This window comes from Oryx dammah, unplaced genomic scaffold, assembly GCF_014754425.2.
Source record: "Oryx dammah isolate SB20612 unplaced genomic scaffold, SCBI_Odam_1.1 HiC_scaffold_6, whole genome shotgun sequence".
Classification (NCBI taxonomy): Eukaryota; Metazoa; Chordata; class Mammalia; order Artiodactyla; family Bovidae; genus Oryx; species Oryx dammah.
The window spans coordinates 7,235,171-7,256,456 of NW_024070190.1; the positions used below are offsets into that span (position 1 = coordinate 7,235,171).

The 21,286-nt window shown below is 44.6% G+C and overlaps 1 protein-coding gene across 6 annotated transcripts in view; it reads right to left on the reverse strand.

The window, feature by feature from the left end:
• Nucleotides 1-21,286, reverse strand: part of LOC120865420 (tubulin-specific chaperone E) — a 96,670-nt gene that overhangs the window by 12,376 nt on the left and 63,008 nt on the right. For 3 of the 6 annotated variants that reach the window (XM_040242702.1, XM_040242700.1, XM_040242701.1), the window contains 2 exons: nt 8,694-8,879; nt 3,967-4,113 (listed from right to left, as the gene is read on the reverse strand). In XM_040242702.1, coding sequence (XP_040098636.1) covers nt 3,967-4,072 — 106 coding nt within the window. In that variant the 5' untranslated portion in view covers nt 4,073-4,113; nt 8,694-8,879. The remainder of the gene's footprint in view (nt 1-3,966; nt 4,114-8,693; nt 8,880-21,286) is intronic. The other 3 variants (XM_040242698.1, XM_040242696.1, XM_040242697.1) reach the window with 1 other exon arrangement.

Genomic DNA, 21,286 nt, shown 5'->3' on the forward strand with positions numbered 1-21,286 from the left:
TGTGCCAGTTACAGACATGCCTCAGAGTAACAGAGCTGGGCCTGCAGCAAAGGAGGTGTAGGGGATTTATACACAGTGTTCACGATGGCCACCTGACCGAGACGGTGACCTGTGGGCAGAGCTGAAGGAATTGAGGGAATGCCACCCTGGAGAAGCTCATCGAGGCAGAAGGGACAACAGGAGCAAATGCCCTGAAGTTGGAATGGGTTTGGCCTGTGGTGGGGGACAGCAAGCTCATGTCTGCCTGCGCAGACAGGGTGGAGGCACTGGAAGGGAGGCCCCAGAGCCCAGGTCAGATCACAAAGGGCTAAGTCTCTGTTAGTCTCTGCCTGCAAGGGGAGCTGCTGATGTGGGCTGACCCAGGTCTTTTAAAAGGCCATTCTACTGCACTGCTAAAGGACACACTGCAAGGAAACGAAGACAGAGCAGAAAGGGGAGGCGGGAGGCTCCTGAACCAGAGGGGCAGCAGAGGGAAGAGGCTGATGGGACTTGTCAATGGATTCAGATGAGACTTGAGAAAAAAGGAAGAGTTAAATTAACCCTGAGGGTTTTGGCTGGTGTCACTGGAACTGCCCTTTATGGAGAAAGACTACAGAGGAGCAGGTTTGAGGGGACACATTCAACGTGAGATGACTGCAGACACCCTAACAGAGGTGGCACACAGCAGACAGACAGGACTGGGACAGAGGCCGGAGTGCAGGAGCCTGGCAGCTACAGGCTGGACTCGCCTCATCAGGAGAGGCCAAGGGTCAAAGGTCTGAGCCTGGGGAGTGCTGACCTCTGGCACCTCAGTCTGCCAGAGAGACTGAGGCGGAGCAGCGACAGAGGGAAAGAGAAAACCAGAACCAAAGAACGACTGCCCACGGGCCAGGTGGTCCACTGGGTGCAGGCAGCATCTCGCTTTTTCACTGAAGGAAAAACCGAGCAGTCAGTAGCCGTGCTGCGTGGGGCGGGCCAACGGCTGTGAACTTAGATCCCGATCAGCCTCAGCCCCAAACCCATTTTCTTATAGCCTCCAATGCAACAAGGCATCATTGCCCATGAAAGATGGAGAAAGTCACTTTTAATACAAATAGTGGCGTCCATCAACAGGGCTGGTTGGAGAGGAAAGACTTGCCAATGAGGAAGCTCCACAAGGAGGCAGGAAGAGGGGAAGGCAGGCGGAGGCAAGGCCCAGAAGGGGATGAACCCAGCCAGGTGGCAAATCAGAGCCTGTACCCTGCTCCAGCCGCTCTGGGCGTACTGAGGCCAGAGAGCTAAGGACGGTGTTCACGGTTTTAAAAGGTTACATTTGAGGTGGTCATGGAAGCATCCACACAATATCCCAGGTTGCTGGTTGGCCACAGGCCTAAGGTATTTATTCCCTGGCTCCTTAGGGGACAGCTTGCCAGCTCCCGACCTAAGGAGCTCTGAAAGAACAGAGTGCAGGAGGGCTTGGAAATAACACTCAGAACTCTGGGGGCAGGATTCTTATGCCCTGATGATGAGACACGGAGCAGAATGGTGCTCGTTCACGCTCCAGGGTTTGCTGCCAGCAGAGTGGAAGTCAGTGGAGAAAGCAGCAGAGAAAAGCCGGGCCTCTACCACTAGAACAGCGGCCACCGTCCACATGGAAGGAGAAAGGGCCACAAGTGTGGGCCAGCTAGACACACCTAGACACAGAGCACCCCCAGTCCCCCTGGCTCCTCCCCCAGCCACTTGGCCACCTGCTCGCTCTGGGGGTCTCAAAGCCACCACAGGGGCGGTGGGGCTGCCCCTGACACGGGCCCTTCCTCCTGCCCCTGAACTGCAGCCCCTCATGCTGCCACGTGCCCTCCGCTGCTCCACCCTAGACGCAGACCCGCATGCAGTGGTTGGCCTGGGCGCTTCTTGTGACCAGTGGTCAAACCCCCACTGCCCTTCATTCTCATCAGTCCTGCTAACTCTGGGCCATCAGGCTAATTGGAAAGGGTTCATGTCCAGTCATTCTCCACTCGCTTGTGCTTTCCATTGTGTAGCTAGAATTATACATATTTCTACTAGCCTGTACAGAGCACAGCTGCTGCTGCTGCTAAGTCGCTTCAGTCGTGTCCGACTCTGTGCAACCCCACAGAAGTCGCTCAGTCGTGTCCAACTCCTTGTGACCCCATGGACTGCAGCCCACCAGGCTCCTCTGTCCGTGGGATTTTCCAGGCAAGAGTACCGGAGTGGGTTGCCACTTCCTTCTCCAACAGAGCACAGGGACCACCTGTATTCAGACTTCAACTTGATATAGTGGACACACACACACACACACAGACACACTTGAGCACACACAGTCCTGGGAGCTCTATCACTCTCGCTCCTGTGGGCTCCCCAAGTTCAGAGACACCTCTTCCCAGCCAAGCTCTCCGATCCACCACCGTCAGCCTTGGCTCAGTGAAGGATTTGAGAGAAGGATCAGTCTAGAAACGATGACTGGATCACACACACCAGGCAATCCTTCAACTTCGGGTGAGAATTCAATCAGCAAGTGCAAGGCATTCATCACTGGGTCTGCAAATATAGGCCATGACTTGATTATCTCAGCAAACTTCACTGCCTCCTGTCTTGGGGGACATTCTTGCCCAGGAGAAAGCGGTATAAACAAGCAAGATGCTGACTGCCCAGCATACTGCTGACAACTCCAATCAGCCGATCTGCACTCCCAAACCCCTCTGCTGACCAGAACTTTTCTGTGTGCTGAAAATGAGCCTTGAACCACCCAATTCCCAGTGTTCTGAAACCATTTAGGAGGAGGCCAGGCAGATTATAGAATGTGCCATGAACTTCTGTGGCATTGTGCTCCTTACCTAGCTCCATTCCACACCTACCTCAATGCCCTGACTCTGCTGCCTAACCTGCAGAGGAATGACCGCATCTGGGGCAAAGGTGGGGTGGGGGTGCTGCTCACGGGCAGAAAGGACCAGTGGTCACAAGTCCCAGCAGACCCCCAGCGCCAAGGGACTGCACCTCTGAAACACTGGCTTGGGGAGCTATGCTTCACTTCCCATCACAAGGTAGGTAGCATCAGAGTGGTTAGAAATATTTTGCTAAAAGAAAGCTCTTCAGCCATCTCCTCAGTTGAGAGACCTATAAGCTGCTGTCTTTTGCATAAACTATTATGCAAAGATAAGGCAGCCTTAAGGAATTGAGAGAAGACCTTTTAAAGTTAGAGAAAGTCTATTTGGCTTACCACTTTTTGTTTTTAACGCCAAAAGATGCATTTATTTGGGGTTTGTTAGGACTGTAGCAGATCCAAGAAGCACTTGAACCAGACTACACCCTACCAGACCAGAAAATAGTAGACTACCAGACTACAAAATGGGGCAAGTTTAATGATTTTTCTTTTAGACTGACCTCCTCTATTTTTAGGTGTGGGCATAAGAGAAACACAGGGCGAAAAACAAAGAACACACTTATAAGAGACAGATGACAAATTTGGAAAAGCTTGTTTTTGAGGTATGATTTCAAACCGCATTGCTGCATGAGCAGGAACCTTAATGAAAGAAAGGATTTACTTCCCTCCCTCTCAGGAAGGCCGTCGGGGCTGGTGCAGTGGCCCCAGGGCCCACCCAAGGCGCCAGTCCCTCTCGGCGCCTTCCCTGCCGGCTTCCCAGGACGGCTCTCACCCCACAGCCTGGCTGCCAAGCCCTGGACCCTCTGTCTGTGCTCCAAGAGGGGGCGGGCAGGGTGGTGGGCAACGGACAGAAGCTGGTCCAGCCACGTCTGTCTCCCTGGAAGAAACCCTGTCCAGACACTCCCATTTTACCTCTCCCCGGTCCGGGTGAGTCACACACCCCACTTGAAAGCAAATGGTCTAGGAAGGTAATTTCCCCGAGCGGCGACAACCTCAGGCGGAACCGAGTCCCCATTAGGAGAACGGACATCGGGTAGGGAACCAGGGTGTCTGGCTCAAGTGTCCAATCCAGCCCGATCCCAGTGACGAGTTCTCACTAGAAAGGATACTAGGACAAGCTTTGGCAATTCCTCCTTGATCACCAGCACCATTTACTGCGCAGTTCCTCAAAGAAACGTCTTGCAACTTGCTCAGCTGACTGTATGAAAAACACATAGTTCACATGCAGACATAAACATGTACGCTATCCATCGGCCCTTTAAAAGATTAAAAAGCGTTTTAGACACATAATAAGGCACCAGAAATAACAGTATCCACCACCCAACTTAAGAAATAAAGCCTTACTGGGGAAAAAAAAAAAAAAGGCATTACAAACATTATACACGACATCGAAATCCTCTCGAGCCCCTTTCCTCTCGTCCTCCACTCCCCATAGGGAACGAGGGCACTGGGGTCAGTGTTGGCTTAATCTTAAGCATTTCTTAATAGTTTTACTATTTTTTTTATAGTTTATTATTTTACTCTCCTAACAGTTTTACTATATTTCCATGTCCCTAAACAGTTATTGCAGTTTTGAATATTATAAAATTTGACATAAATGGTACCGTACGGCTTCCCTAGTGGCTCAGACGGTAAAACGTCTGTCTGCGGTGCGGGAGACCCAGGTTCAATCCCTGGGTCAGGAAGATCCCCTGGAGAAGGCAAGGGCAGCCCATTCCAGTATTCTTGGCTGGAAAATCTCATGGACGGAGGAGCCTGGTGGGCTACAGTCCATGGGGTTGCAAAGAGTTGGACACGACTGAGCGACTTCACTTTCATTTTCCTTTGACTAACTTCCTCCCTCAACAATACCCTGTCCAGCACTGAGAGGGGACTGCATGGACACATGCTCTGGAATGGACATGTTCACACCTGTGGTCTGTCACCAGAGAGAGAGACCGCCGTTGCTTTATTTGCTCCTCTGGTGACAGGGAGATTATTCCCAACAGTGCTAAAGGACACATTACTGTATACTTTTTGTACTCAGGTGGCAAAATCTCTCTAGGGATATAGCCTAGAGAGCATGTGTGTGTATCTTTAGCTTTTTTAGATACTCTCAGAAAGCACTTTTTTAACTGTAGAGAATCTATGTTCTGTTCATTCAAAGAGCCCAAGCGTTACAGCACCGCAGAGTGTTGAGAGCACAGGACCTGGAGTCAGACTCCCCCCTCCTCTGGCCCTGGACGTGCTAACCTCTCTGCACCTCAGGCGGCACATCCACACGCCCGTGAGCATGACGGCTTTATTCACTAAGGGCCACACGTTCCGAGTGCCCACTGACCAAGGAATCAAGTGCGGCCAGTCCATGTGACGGAGTATTACTCAGTCTTAAAAAGGAAGGGACTACATTTGTGAACCTGGAAGACATGCTATGTGAAAGGGGCCAGTCACAAAAGGACACACACTGTATGCCTGCATTTATATGAGGTACCTAGGTGAGGGTCAACCTCACAGACACGGAAGTAGAACGGCGGCTGCCACGGGCTGCGGGAGGCAGAGATGTGCAGCTGTTGTTTAAGGGCTGCAAGGTGTCAGTCTGGGAGGAAGAGAAGGTTCTGAAGATGGACAGTCCTGCTGGTTACACAACAGTGGGAATGCACCTAACCCTACTGAACTACACACTTAAAGTTAAGATGGGGATTTCCCTATTGGTCCAGTAGTTAAGAATATGCCATGCAATTCAGGGGATGCAGGCTCAATCCCTGGTCCAGGAACTAAGATCCCACATGCCCCAGAGCAACTAAGCTTATGCACCACAACTGAGTCTGTATACAGCAACGAAAAGATCCCACATGAGGCAACTGAGATCCGATGCAGCCAAAATTTAAAAAAAAAAATGGTTAAGATGGTAAATTTTACATTATGTATATTTTACAACTTTTATATGCTATCATTTAGTGGGTCAGTATTTGTGAAACCCTCAGAATATACTGTGATATACAGTAAGTCATTTTACAAGCATTTATAAAAGTAAATATAAAACTGACAACCTCTGGGGGAATACTAAGACCAACCTGCAAGGCATGAGAAACTTGAGAGAAAGGCAGCAGCAAAGTGCTGGGGCATAGGCTGCCAAACTTTCTCAGTTCACGGGGCCCTTAGCATTTCAGTAAGCTCCCGCAGTGCCCCGAGGCCAAAATAAAGTACCATTTAGTAAGCAATTAGGACCAAACAAGTTTATAATTATTTATGTCCTGTCAAACTAGTGTCTGCTGGGCACTATATAACTTTTCAAACCCTGGAGTCTGAATGGACCCCACCCCTCCTTTTCCTGTTCCATGATGATTTTCAGGAGATACAGTACTTGCTTTTCTTTCAGCACAAGAGTGACTCCAAACCCAGCTTTGCAGGCATGTGACGCCATGGAAAGAGGAGGAATAGTGAGAAACTCAACTACCTGCAACTAGCAGTTCACACCATGTCCGGCAGATGTCACTGTTCCCCTCTAAAATGCAAACTACCCTGCTGGACCCCTGAGTTCCTGTGGTGCCTGGAAGCTTAGGGATCCTGGTCTCAATTCAGACCTCAGTCAGAGCCACAGCCATCTCCAAAGAGAAACTATACACAGTGGTTTTCATTTGGTTTTGCTTCCCTCATTATGTCTTTTCTCAGTGATGCAAACTCAAAGCTGGTCACCTGGAATTATTAAGGAAATAATACAATGGCTTAAAGTTGAGGTTGAGTTGAGTGGTTAAGACTCCACACTCTCAATGCAGGGGGCACAGGTTGATCCCACGTAAGATCCCATGCACAGAACAGCAAGGCCAAATTAAAAAAAAAAAAAAGCAAGCATCACGCCAACAGTGACGCCTACCACTTGTTATTCCCAAGAGTTCTAACAGCTTAGGTATTACTTTGGAAATGAGGAAACGGAAGCCTAGAAACCAAAGAAGCTCTAACTGGTGTCAGGACTAGAAAGAAAGTGGCTGAGCTGACATCTGAACCCAGCCTGACTGACTCCAACACTGGGTCCTTTCCAGAAAGACACTAGCTCATTAGTGAACACGTTGATTGATATATATGCAGGCAGTAATCATTCACTAGAAATCTGAGTTATGCAGCTGTTCATAAACCAGGGGAGAAAAATCTGTTGGCAATTTGTTAACACTCACAGTGCCCATGGTGTTCTCTGAAAGAGATTAACCAACAGGGGGAAAAAGTACCTCTTCTGGTGTAAAAAAATTTTTTTTTAATATTTGCATTTTAAATGGAAAAAATTAAGCAAAGAACCCTAACCCTGTGAAGGATACAGTTCTGTTAGTGTTAGTCACTCAGCTGTGTCCAACTCGTAAGGACCCCATGGATGGCAGCCTGCCAGGCTCCTCTGTCCATGGAATTTTCCGGGCAAGAATACTAAAGTGAGTAGCCATTCCCTTCTCCAGGGGATCTTCCTGACCCAAGGATCAAACTCGGGTCTCCTGCATGGCAGGCAGATTCCTTACCATCTGAGCCACCAGGGAAGCCCACAGCTCTGTAAATCAAGTTCAATAAAGCAAAAATCACCTAAATTCGTTGTCTCTCAGTGGCGCGTTAGTCATGACTCTTGTTCAAGGTATATTTTCTAAATCCTCAACAATGAATGTATGTTGTTTGTAATTAACAGTCAAGTTACTGCTTTTTCAAAAATCTTGAAAGAATTTGCGCGTTTTTTTTAAAATGCTAAAAACCAGAGAAATGAATTTACTAGGAGTTCCTTCATGGTCTAGCAGTTGGGACTCCGGGCTCTCGCGGTCATGGCCTAGGTTCAATCCCTGGTCAGGGAACTTAGAGTCTGCAAGCTACAGGGTGTAGCCAAAATTTAAAAAAAAAAAAAAAAATTTTTTTTTTTTTAATTTTAAAAAAGGAAATGTATTTACTCTTCAACCTAGTGCCCATGTGAGTTAAATTCTGTATCATGTTTAAATCACCATAATAATAATGAGAACAATAAAAAGATAGCAAAGAATTTAATTTTGAACAGAATCACAGTTTAACTCTTTCAGAGACTGAAGGTGTCAATAGCAGCAAATCTACTCTCCAGAGTGGCCACCAGGGGTCACTACTAGGATGCCTCATCCAGGTCAGGGTCACACACCACACACTGACCATCACTAAAGAAGCACAACCTGGGAAGTCGCACAAAACCACACAGTTGTGCATGGCTTTGTGTGAATATTAGCTTCTACTCTGGTTCACATGGTGCATCAGAATAAGCAATGAGGCTCTCTGAAGAGCACCACTGTGTTCGAAGAGTTTGAAAGTGCAGAGAAAGTTCAAACACAGCACTTTCAAAATGCATTTAGTGCCCCTTAGACACAGTCACTTCGGGGTACATTTTAAAAGCAAGACCCCCATGGTATTGTGATCCAGTAGGTCTGGGATGGGACCCAGAATTCGGCATGTTTCAAAAGCAGCCCAGGTGATGAGCGTGTGCAGAGACGGGAACTACTGGGTTTTAGAAGTTGCCATCCTGCTACACGGCACAGGTAACAAAGTAGACTTCTGTTTCCATTCCTGACTCATCAAATGTCCAACCTTAGCTCCTTAATAATTAGTCAATACAGTAGAGTATGGTATAAATAACAACGGGCAAATCAATGTTTATCTTTCAATCTAGAAAAGTCCTGTGCTAAAATAAGAACTTTAATTTCCCCTAAATATTCAATCCTTGGATCCCTCTGATTGCAATTTGCTGATCTGCAGAAAAGAGACCCGCTTGGGAGCAAAGTTCTCAGCACTGACACACAGTCAAGTGAACTTAAATCCTAAACTTGGATGAAACTGTCAAAGTCAGCTCTACCATATCAGTTTCACTTACCTTTGCTGTTTTATAACAGAGTCAAAACCAATGGTTTCTACAGGCTTATTTCCAATTATAACAATCTGCTCTGTTTCCTCTTCCTTTGGTTCATCTTCTAGCACATAGCGGTTCTTAATTGCAGTGAGAAAGTCTACTCCAAAATTTACTTTGTTTGGACGAATGAAGGATCCGGCTGTTGGGTGCCTGGAAATGGAGGTAAATAGAGAATATCATCTGTGGGGCTATTTAAATAAGATCACACGCACAAAAATCCTGTATAAATTGTCAGTCTGCCACAAATGTAAACTGTCTGCATTTACAAACATATTAGCAAATAAAAGCAATTAAACAATTTTTAAAAAGAAGGAGAAAGCAAGTATCATCCACCAAGAATGGCCATAAGGTAATGTTCTGAAGGTTTTCAAAATTTTCCATATGCTAAAAAAAGTAAAAACAGCATAAAAGGGAATATTTTTTAAAAAGTGTAATTGATACAATTGATCATAAAGGGTTGAGAGCTGATGCAAGCAGGTAAAATCCCAATAGATAAACAGATAAGAAATATAGAACAGATAATTCATAAAACAAGAAAGAGTATTAAAATCATGGGAAAAAGTTTCACCTTGCTAATGATTAAGAAATGCAAACTTGGGGCTTCCCTGGTGGCTCAGTGGTAAAGAATCCTCCTGCCAATGTAGGAGACACGGGTTCGATCCCTGGCCTGGGAAGACCCCATATGCTGCAGGGCAACAAAGCCCATGCTCCACTACTGCTGAGCCTGTGCTCGAGAGCCCACAAGCCACAGCTACTGAGCCCCCACGGCACAGCCATTAAAGCCTGCACGCCTAGAGCCCAGGCCCCACACCAGGAGAAGCCACGTCAATGGGAAGCCCATGTATACAACTAGGGAGTGCCCGCCCCGCGCCGCCACAACGAGAGAAGACGCTCACGGCGCGACAAACACCCAGCACGGCCCAAATTTAAAATTTAAAAATAAATTTAAAAAATGCAAATTCAAACAATGAAACTGTTTTCAATAAAACTGGCAAAAAATAAACTCCTAACATTCAAAGACTGCAAGGTTGAGTTCGTGTTTGATTGTATAATCATACCCCTGGGAATCTGTCAGCAGGCAAAAATTTAAAAACAAAGCAAAACTGCATTTACAAAGATTCTATATAATAGCATTTTTTAAAACTGAGGAATTCTGGAAACCATAAAAATGTCCAGCTGGACAGGAACTATTAAGTAAACCAGATAGATGAGGTCATTAAAGTATTCTAGCTGTAATACTTAAGAAAACTACTTACAGAATAATGCTGAGATTTCTAAAAACTGTTCCAAATTGTACATGACAGAACTACAGAAGAATCTTATCTATGGCTAGACAAAGATTCAATAAGGACACACAAAAAATGAAAACACTTGTGGATAACAGGATTACATATAAAATCTTTCAAATTATAACCTGAACTAAATGAAAGTTCAAATATGGGGATAGAATTAGAGCATGAATATTCTATATTCTACAGAGTATAAGAAATTCTAGCATAATTAATATTTACCACCATTTATATATTTATATAAATTTATATTTACCATAATTTACATAATTCTAAATTATAAAATTGTTTTATAGCAATTTTTAGCAATAATTTCTAGAAGAATTTAATAAAAATATTAATCATATTGCCATATGTAAGGACTACTGTCAGGCTTTTCAAGAGACTCAAAACGGATCTTTAGACACATTACATTTCACCATCAGCACTAGATCACGGCAACAAGACCTAACTTTCAGGGAAACCCAAGTATGCCTATAAAACAGCTGAAAATGGTAGTATCATTCGATCACAGTAGAGAATAAATGATGAAATACAGGAATCACCAAAATTTGTACAATAAACATTATTTTGTACATTATTATTTTAGCTCTTAGAGAAATCAAACTTCCCTAGAAACCACCATAATTAAAGGGGATGAAATACTACTGACAATAAATTTTGTCAGTGTAAACATATATACATTTTTTTCTGCAATGTGGCTCTAGAGAGATTACCAGATTGTGAAAGGTATTTGTAACCCCAGAGTCAGAATGATGCCTCAGGCAAAAAGTGGCCCCAAGGGCGTGAGAACCCCAGAGAGGGCGGCGTCCCAGAAGGCGATGGAGACTGGACAATCGCGTCCAGGGCTTCTGGGCACAGACTCTAGCAAATGGACAGTAACCCTGAAAGAAAGCCGGGGTGGGGCCGGGAGGCGAGTTCCAGTGGGAGGAGACTGGGCTGAGATTACTCTCACGCCGAGGAGTTTTATTGGAAAGGGGAGATGTTTTAAGACAGGACCAGGCGTGAAACTTATATGCTCATGAAGATAACCCTACAGAGAGGGGGGAACAGTTGATGCAGGAAATTAAATTCTCTGTTGCAGCAAAATCACGTTCTGAATCTGGGTTGTCTGTTGGGGTATCAGAGGATCACTGTCTACTCGATGCTGCCTAGAAAATACTTTGGTTTTTTGTTTTCTCACATGTTTTTTCATTGCGGTAAAAGTCACATAATATAAAACATACTATTTTAACAAATTTAACTGTACACAACATTCACACTGTTGGATACCTCTCACCATCACCCATCTCCCAGATTTTTGACCTTCCTAAATTGAAACTTTAGGGGCAGCGCTGAGGAGATACCCCTCGTCCAAGGTAAGGAGCAGCGGCTACGCTTTGCTGCAGCAGCCGTGAACAGATACCCCACGCCCAAGGTAAGAGAAACCCAAGTAAGATGGTAGGTGTTGCAAGAGTGCATCAGAGGGTAGACACTCTGAAACCATACTCACAGAAAACTAGTCAATCTAATCACACGAGAACCACAGCCTTGTCTAACTCAATGAAACTAAGCCATGCCCGCGGGGCCACCCAAGATGGGTGAGCACGGTGGAGAGGTCTGACAGAATGTGGTCCACTGGAGAAGGGAATGGCAAACCACTTCAGTATTCTTGCCTTGAGAACACCATGAACAGTATGAAAAGGCAAAATGATAGGACAGTGAAAGAGGAACTCCCCAGGTCAGTAGGTGCCCAATATGCTAGTGGAGATCAGTGGAGAAATAACTCCAGAAAGAATGAAGGGATGGAGCCAAAGCAAAAACAATACCCAGCTGTGGATGTGACTGGTGATAGAAGCAAGGTCCAATGCTGTAAAGAGCAATACTGCATAAGAACCTGGAATGTCAGTCCATGAATCAAGGCAAATTGGAAGTGGTCAAACAGGAGATGGCAATAGTGAACGTCAACATTCTAGGAATCAGTGAACTAAAATGGACTGGAATGGGTGAATTTAACTCAGATGAACATTATATCTACTACTGCAGGCAGGAATGCCTCAGAAGAAATGGAGTAGCCATCACGGTCAACAAGAGAGTCCGAAATGCAGTACTTGGATGCAATCTCAAAAACGACAGAATGATCTCTGTTCGTTTCCAAAGAAAACCATTGAGTATCATGGAAATCCAAGCCTATGCCCCAACCAGTAACGCTGAAGAACCTGAAGTTGAACGGTTCTATGAAGACCTACAAGACCTTTTAGAACTAACACCCAAAAAAGATGTCCTTTTCATTATAGGGGACTGGAATGCAAAAGTGGGAAGTCAAGAAACACTTGGGGTAACAGGCAAATTTGGCCTTGGAATGCAGAATGAAGCAGGGCAAAAGCTAATAGAGTTTGCCAAGAAAACACACTGGTCCTAGCAAACACCCTCTTCTAACAACACAAGAGAAGACTCTACACATGGACATCACCAGATGGTCAACATCGAAACCAGATTGATTATATTCTTTGCAGCCAAAGATGGAGAAGCGCTATACAGTCAAAAAAAACAAGACCAGGAGCTGACTATGGCTGAGATTATGAACTCCTTATTGGCAAATTCAAACTTAAATTGAAGAAAGTAGGGAAAACCACTAGACCTTTCAGGTATGACGTAAATCAAATCCCTTATGATTATACAGTGGAAGTGAGAAATAGATTTAAGGGACTAGATCTGATAGATAGAGTGCCTGATGAACTATGGAATGAGGTTCGTGAGACTGTACACGAGACAGGGATCAAGACCATTCCCATGGAAAAGAAATGCAAAATGGCTGTCTGGGAGGCCTTACAAATAGCTGTGAAAAGAAGAGAAGCAAAAAACAAAGGAGAAAAGGAAAGATATAAGCATCTGAATGCAGAGTTCCAAAGGATAGCAAGGAGAGATAAGAAAGCCTTCCTCAGCGATCAATGCAAAGAAACAGAGGAAAACAACAGAATGGGAAAGACTAGAGATCTCTTCAAGAAAATTAGAGATACCAAGGGAACATTTCATGCAAAGATGGGCTCGACAAAGGACAGAGATGGTATGGACCTAACAGAAGCAGAAGATATTAAGAGGTGGCAGGAATACACAGAAGAACTGTACAAAAAAAGATCTTCACGATCAAGATAATCACAATGGTGTGATCACTCACCTAGAGCCAGACATTCTAGACTGTGAGGTCAAGAGGGCCTTAGAAACCATCACTACAAACAAAGCTAGTGGAGGTGATGGAATTCCATTTGAGCTGTTCCAAATACTAAAAGACGATGCTGTGAAAGTGCTGCACTCAATATGCCAACAAATTTGGAAAACTCAGCAGTGGCCACAGGACTGGAAAAGGTCAGTCTTCATTCCAATTCCAAAGAAAGGCAATGCCAAAGAATGTTCAAGCTACCGCACAACTGCACTCATCTCACACGTCACTAAAGTAATGCTCAAAATTCTCCAAGCCAGGCTTCAGTAGTATGTGAACCGTGAACTTCCAGATGTTCAAGCTGGTTTTAGAAAAGGCAGAGGAACCAGAGATCAAATTGGCAACATCCGCTGGATCATGGAAAAAGCAAGAGAGTTCCAGAAAAACATCTATTTCTGTTTTATTGACTATGCCAAAGCCTTTGACTGTGTGGATCACAATAAACTGTGGAAAATTTTGAAAGAGATGGGAATACCAAACCACCTGACCTGCCTCTTGAGAAACCTGTATGCAGGTCAGGAAGCAACAGTTAGAACTGGACATGGAACAACAGACTGGTTCCAAATAGGAAAAGGAGGACGTCAAGGCTGCATACTGTCACCCTGCATATTTAAACTTATATGCAGAGTACATTATGAGAAACGCTGGGCTGAAAGAAGTACAAGCTGGAATCAAGATTGCCAGGAGAAATATCAATCACCTCAGATACGCAGATGACACTATCCTTATGGCAGAAAGTGAAGAGGAACTCAAAAGGCTCTTGATGAAAATGAAAGTGGAGAGTGAAAAAGTTGGCTTAAAGCTCGACATTCAGAAAAGGAAGATCATGCCATCTGGTCCCATCACTTCATGGGAAATAATTGGGGAAACAGTGGAAAGAGTGTCAGACTTTATTTTGGTGGGATCCAAAATCACTGCAGATGGTTACTGCAGCCATGAAATTAAAAGACGCTTACTCCTTGGAAGAAAAGTTATGACCAACCTAGATAGCATATTCAAAAGCAGAGACATTACTTTGCCAACTAAGGTCCGTCTAGTCAAGGCTATACTTTTTCCAGTAGTCATGTATGGATGTGAGAGTTGGACTGTGAAGAAGGCTGAGTGCCGAAGAATTGATGCTTTTGAACTGTGGTGTTGGAGAAGACTCTTGAGAGTCCCTTGGACTGCAAGAAGATCCAACCAGTCCATTCTGAAGGAGATCAGCCCTGGGATTTCTTTGGAAGGAATGATGCTAAAGCTGAAACTCCAGTACTTTGGCCATCTCATGGGAAGAGTTGACTCATTGGAAAAGACTCTGATGCTGGGAGGGATTGGGGGCAGGAGGAGAAGGGGACGACAGAGGATGAGATGGCTGGATGGCATCACTGACTCGATGGACGTGAGTCTGAGTGAACTCCAGGAGTTGGTGATGGACAGGGAGGCCTGACGTGCTGCAATTCATGGGGTCGTAAAGAGTCGGACATGACTGAGCAACTGACCTTAAATGAACTAAACTGAAACTGAAATTCTGTCTCCATTAAACACTAACTCCCCACCCACTCCCATCCCACCCCTGGCATCTACCAGTATCCTTTCTGATTCTATGAATTTGACTATTTTAGGTACCTCGTATAAGTGAAATTAAACAGTATTTGTCCACACCTAATGTAGATATGTCAACCGTGAACTTCCTGATGTTCAAGCTGGTTTTAGAAAAGGCAGAGGAACCAGAGATCAAATTGCCAACATCTGCTGGATCATCAAAAAGGCAAGAGAGTTCCAGAAAAACATCTATTTCTGCTTTATTGACTATGCCAAAGCCTTTGACTGTGTGGATCACAATAAACTGGAAAATTCTGAGAGAGATGAAAATACCAGACCTCCTGACCTGCCTCTTCAAAAATCTGTATGCAGGTCAGGAAGCAACAGTTAGAACTGGACATGGAACAACAGACTGGTTCCAAATAGGAAAAGGAATGCGTCAAGGCTGTATATTGTCACCCTGCTTATTTAACTTCTATGCAGAGTACGTCATGAGAAATGCTGGGCTGGAAGAAGCACAAGCTGGAATCAAGATTGCCGGGAGAAATTTCAATAACCTCAGATATGCAGATGACACCACCCTTATGGCAGAAAGTGAAGAGGAACTCAAAAACCTCTTGATGAAAGTGAAAGAGGAGAGTGCAAAAGTTGGCTTAAAGCTCAACATTCAGAAAAGGAAGATCATGCCATCTGGTCCCATCACTTCATGGGAAATAATTGGGGAAACAGTGGAAACAGGGTCAGACTTTATTTTGGGGGGCTCCAAAATCACTGCAGATGGTGACTGCAGCCATGAAATTAAAAGACACTTACTCCTTGGAAGAAAAGTTATGACCAACCTAGATAGCATATTCAGAAGCAGAGACATTACTTTGCCAACTAAAGTCCGTCTAGTCAAGGCTATGGTTTTTCCAGTGGTCATGTACGGATGTGAAAGTTGGACTGTGAAGAAGGCTGAGCACCGAAGAATTGATGCCTTTGAACTGTGGTGTTGGAGAAGACTCTTGAGGGTCCCTTGGACTGCAAGGAGATCCAACCAGTCCATTCTGAAGGAGATCAACCCTGGGATTTCTTTGGAAGGAATGATGCTGAAGCTGAAACTCCAGTACTTTGCCCACCTTATGGGAAGAGTTGACTCATTGGAAAAGACTCTGATGCTAGGAGGGATTGGGGGCAGGAGGAGAAGGGGACGACAGAGGATGAGATGGCTGGATGGCATCACTGACTCGATGGACGTGAGTTTGAGTGAACTCCGGGAGTTGGTGATGGACAGGGAGGCCTGGTGTGCTGTGATTCATGGGGTCGCAAAGAGTCAGACACGACTGAGCGACTGAACTGAACTGAATGTAGATTAGAATGCAGAAATAATATTGCTTTAACTGTAGGAATTTAAGGGATTATATTTGATAGAGTGTCTGAAGAACTATGGACGGAGGTTCGTGACATTGTACAGGAGGCAGTGATTAAGACCATCTCGAAGAAAAAGAAATGCAAAAAAGCAAATTGGTTGTCTGAGGAGGCCTTACAAACAGCTGAGAAAAGAAGAGAAGCGAAAGTTAAAGGAGAAAAAGGAAAAATATACCCATTTGAATGCAGAATTTCAAAGAATAGCAAGGAGCGGTAAGAAAGCCTTCTTCAGTGATCAATGCAAAGAAATAGAGGAAAACAATAGAATGGGAAAGACTAGAGATCTCTTCAAGAAAACTAGATACCAAAGGAATAGTTCATGCAAAAATGGGCAGAATAGAGGACAGAAATGGTATGGACCTAACAGAAGCAGAAGATATTGAGAAGAGGTGGCAAGAATACACAGAACTACACAAAAAAGATTTTCATGACCCAGATAACCACGATCATGTGATCACTCACCTAGAGCGATCCTGGAATGCAAAGTCAAGTGGGTCCTAGGAAGCATCACTACAAACAAAGATAGCGGAGGGGATAGAATTTCAGTTAAGCTATTTCAAATCCTAAAAGATGCTGTGAAAGTGCTGCACTCAATATGCCAGCAAATTTGGAAAACTCAGCAGTGGCCATAGGGCCGGAAAAGGTCAGTTTTCATTCCAATCCCAAAGAAAGCAATGCCAAAGAATGCTCAAACTACTGCACAATTGCACTCATCTCACCCACTAGCAAGGTAATGCTCAAAATTCTCCAAGTGAGGTTTCAACAGTACATGAACTGGGAACTGCCAGGTGTTCAACTGGATTTAGAAAAGGCAGAGGAACCAGAGATCAAATTGTCAACATCTGCTGGATCATCAAAAAAGCAAGAGAATACCAGAAAAGTATCTACTTCTGCTTTATTGATTACACCAAAGCCGTTGAATGTGTCGATCACAAACTGTGGGAAATCCTTCAAGAGACGGGAATACCAGACAACTTTATTTACCTCCTGAAAAATCTGTATGCAGGTCAAGAAGCAACAGTTAGAACTGGACATGGAACAACAGACTGGTTCCAAATTGGGAAAGGGGTATGTCAAGGCTGTATATTGTCACCCTGCTTATTTAACTTATATGCAGAGTACATCATGAGAAATGCCTGGCTGGCTGAAGCACAAGCTAGAATCAAGATTGCTGGGAGAAATATCAATAACCTCAGATATGCAGATAACACCACTCTTATGGCAGAAAGTGAAGAAGAACTAAAAAGCCTCTTGATGAAAGTGAAAGAAGAGAGTGAAAAAGTTGGCTTAAAGCTCAACACTCAGAAAATGATCATGGCATCTGGTCCCATCACTTCTAGACAAAAGGATGGGGAAACAACGGAAACAGTGACAGACTTTATTTTTTTGGGCTCCAAAATCACTGCAGATGGTGACTGCAGCCATGAAATTAAGACGCTTGCTCCTTGGAAGAAAAGCTATGATGAACCTAGACAGCATATTAAAAAGCAGAGACATTACTTTGTCAACAAAGGTGCATCTATTCAAAGCTATGTTTTTTCCAGTAGTCATGTATGGATATCAGAGTTGGACTATAAAAAAAGCTGAGCACCGAAGAGCTGATGCTTTTGAAGTGTGGTGTTGGAGAAAACTCTTGAGGGTCCCTTGGACTGCAAGGAGATCAAACCACTCAATCCTAAAGGAAACCAGTCCTGCATATTCACTGGAAGGACAGATTTTGAAGCTGAAACTACAATACTTTGGCCACCTAATGCAAAGAACTGACTACTTGGAAAAGACCCTGATGCTGGGAAAGATTGAAGGCAGGAGAAGGGGATGACAGAGGATAAGATGGTTGGATGGCATCACCAACCCAATGGACATGAGTTTGAGCAAACTCTGGGAGTTGGGGATGGACAGGGAAGCCTGGCATGCTTCAGTCCATGGGGTCACAAAGAGTTGGACACGACTGAGCGACTGAACTGAACTGTTAGAAAGGATCCTAGTGTGGAGAACACAGTTCTGTTTCAATAAAACACATTTCTATCACTCGGCTAAGGAGATTAAACATAGCTAGCCTCATTTTTGGAGAAGGCAATGGCACCCCACTCCAGTACTCCTGCCTGGAAAATCCCATGGATGGAGGAGCCCAGTGGGCTGCAGTCCATGGGGTTGCTGAGGGTCGGACACGACAGAGCGACTTCACTTTCACTTTTCACTTTCAGGCATTGGAGAAGGAAATGGCACCACACTTCAGTACTCCTGCCTGGAGAATCCCAGGGACGGGGGAGCCTGGTGGGCTGCCGTCTATGGGGTCACACAGAGTCGGACACGACTGAAGTGACTTAGCAGCAGCCTCATTTTTAAAGGTTCAAAGGAATCTACCTAAGAGATGATCTAATGCAGGACTTCTCAAACTCAACCCAACCAGTCAGTCACTTGGAAAGCTTATGCAGAGTGACCTCAGCTCCCACTTTAAGAAACTCATCTAATTCAATTCCATTTCAGTTGGAGATACTGGGATCACCATCACAGAGGTACATGAGCTGTGCTTGTGCTAAGCTGCTTCAGTCATGTCCAACTCTTTGCAACGCCATGGACTGTAGGTCACCATGCTCCTCTGTCCATGGGACTCTCCAGGCAAGAATACTGGAGTGGGTTGCTGTGCTCTCTTCCAGGGAACCTTCCACAGAGGTGCACAGCCTAGACCAAAAATCGAGGAGTCCTGATGACTAGTGCACTATCCTTTCCTGCATCTCTGTCTCTACTCTCCTCACTACCACAACTTTTAGTAGTTAGTAGATCTGTTAGTAGGTATTATTATTTAATGCTGTTTAGTAAAGAAATAAAACAAGCACTTTAATAATAAACGAGAAAACAACAATGTAAAACAAATACCATGGTTTTCATTTCTGTCCCAAGTTTATACTTTAAAAAACTGTGGTAATGAACAATTTCACAGTATAGTCAAAGCTATAGTTTTTCCAGTAGTCATGTGTGGATGTGAGTTGGACCATAAAGGCTGAGCACCAAAGAACTGATGCTTTTGAACTGTGATACTGGAGAAGACTCTAGAGAGTCCCTTGGACTGCAAGGAGATCAAACGAGTCAATCCTAAAGGAAATCAACGCTGAGTATTCACTGAAGGACTGATGCTGAAATTGAGGCTCCAGTGCTCTGGATACCTGATGCAAAGAACCGACTCATCGGAAAAGACCCTGAAGCTAGGAAAGGTTGAAGCTAGGAGGAAAAGGGGATGACCGAGGATGAGGTGGTTGGATGGCATCACCAACTCAATGGACATGAGTTTGAGCAAGCTCTGGGAGATGGTGAAGGACAGCTAAGCCTGGCGTGCTGCAGTCCATGGGGTTGCAAAGGGTTGGATACAACTGAGTGACCTAACAACAATGAACAATTCAAGACTAGACCTTTATTAGAGCTTAGTTTGGCTGCAGGCAGAGGAAACGAGTCAGCAATGGTGTTGGATGGTTACAAAGTAGAAGCTATGCCTTTTTCAGATCAGGGTCAGTCTCCTCTACAATATTCCTGGCAGGTCTCTCAGAAAACAAAACAGTGCTGCAAATACTGAAGAATACCAGCTGAATGAGTGCCCATCAATAACCATAAATCTCCAAAGGTAAACTAGTAATTCGTAAAGAATCCACAGAAAAACGATCAAGATGTTGCATCTGAACACTGAAAGCCTGAACCCTGTCTAAAGAGAAAATACTTGGGGAAGGGAAGGAGTGAAGGGGGGAGAGCACAAAATTTTTTTTCTTATGAACACTCAGCATGTTCCAGGTCCTGCCTCCTTCTGCCCACCAATTACAGGAAGCAGGTAGCAAAATTCACATCCCAACCACGGCCCTTGCAGAAACAGAAGACTCTCACGGAGCACTGTAATCAAGATGCGGTCTGCCCAACAGAGTTCTCAGATGAAATTCAGGTGCCCAGTTAAACCTGGACTTCAGACAAACAAGTGTTTTCCAATTAAATTTCAACTGTTCTCTGCTTCTTTTTTCAGTATGATGCATGTCCCATGCTTACACTAAAAAATGATTTACTGCTTATCTGAAATCCAAATTTCACTATGAATTTTCTGTTTTTATTTACTGAATCCAGCAACTCTACTCAAAGGTAAAGGGAGACCAACAGAGCCCAAAAGTCCCATAGTAAACATTTTTGTTTAAACTGGGGATGGTTTAAATGCTGGGTGCTGGGAAAGACTGGGTACCTGGAGAGTATCAGATAAATGTTGATCTTGATACCTTGCTTGTTTCAAGCTTGCCCAGAGCCTTCTCACCAAGACTGCATAACTAACATTCACCCTGAGAGAACCATTCACTCATTTAACATATATGGAGAATTGACCTGGTGAACTCATTTTCCCAGCAGGGGAGAAAAAAAAAGGCCAATAGATAGGCATCTTTTTACACATTTCTTCTGATCGTCACAATTTCTATTTTGCCCTGATTCATGGAAAGCTTCCAAAAACGAAATCTCTCTCTTCACCTTTTACGGAGATTCACCCTGCCTGTAACCTATCAGCACCCTTAGTGATTATTTTAAACATTCTTCTATCACCATACACCACATGCTCAGTCGTTCAGTTGTGTCCAACTCTTTGCAGCCCCATGGCCTATAGCCTATATCCTATAGAATCCTATATCCATGGGATTTTCCAGGCAAGGACATTGGAGCAGGTTGCCATTTCCTATTCCAGGAGATTTTCCCAACCCAGGGATCAAACCCATGTCTCTTTTGTCTCCTGCATTGGCAGACGTGTTCTTTACCACTAGCGCCACCTCGGAAGCACTTTATACCATGCCAGGAGAATATTTTACTTATTTTTAAATTAATTTTTATTGCAATATACTTGCTTTACAGTGTATATAGTCAATTCTCATTCAGTTCAGTTCAGTGGCTCAGTCTTTGCAACCCCATTAACTGCAGCATGCCAGGCCTCCCTGTCCATCATCAACTCCCGGAGTTCACCTAAACTCATGTCCATCACGTCAGTGATGCCATCCAGTCATCTCATCCTCTGTCGTCCCCTTCTCCTCCTGCCCCGTATCCCTCCCAGCATCAGAGTCTTTTCCAATGAGTCAACTCTTCGAATGAGGTGGCCAAAGTATGTGAGTTTCAGCTTCAACATCAGTCCT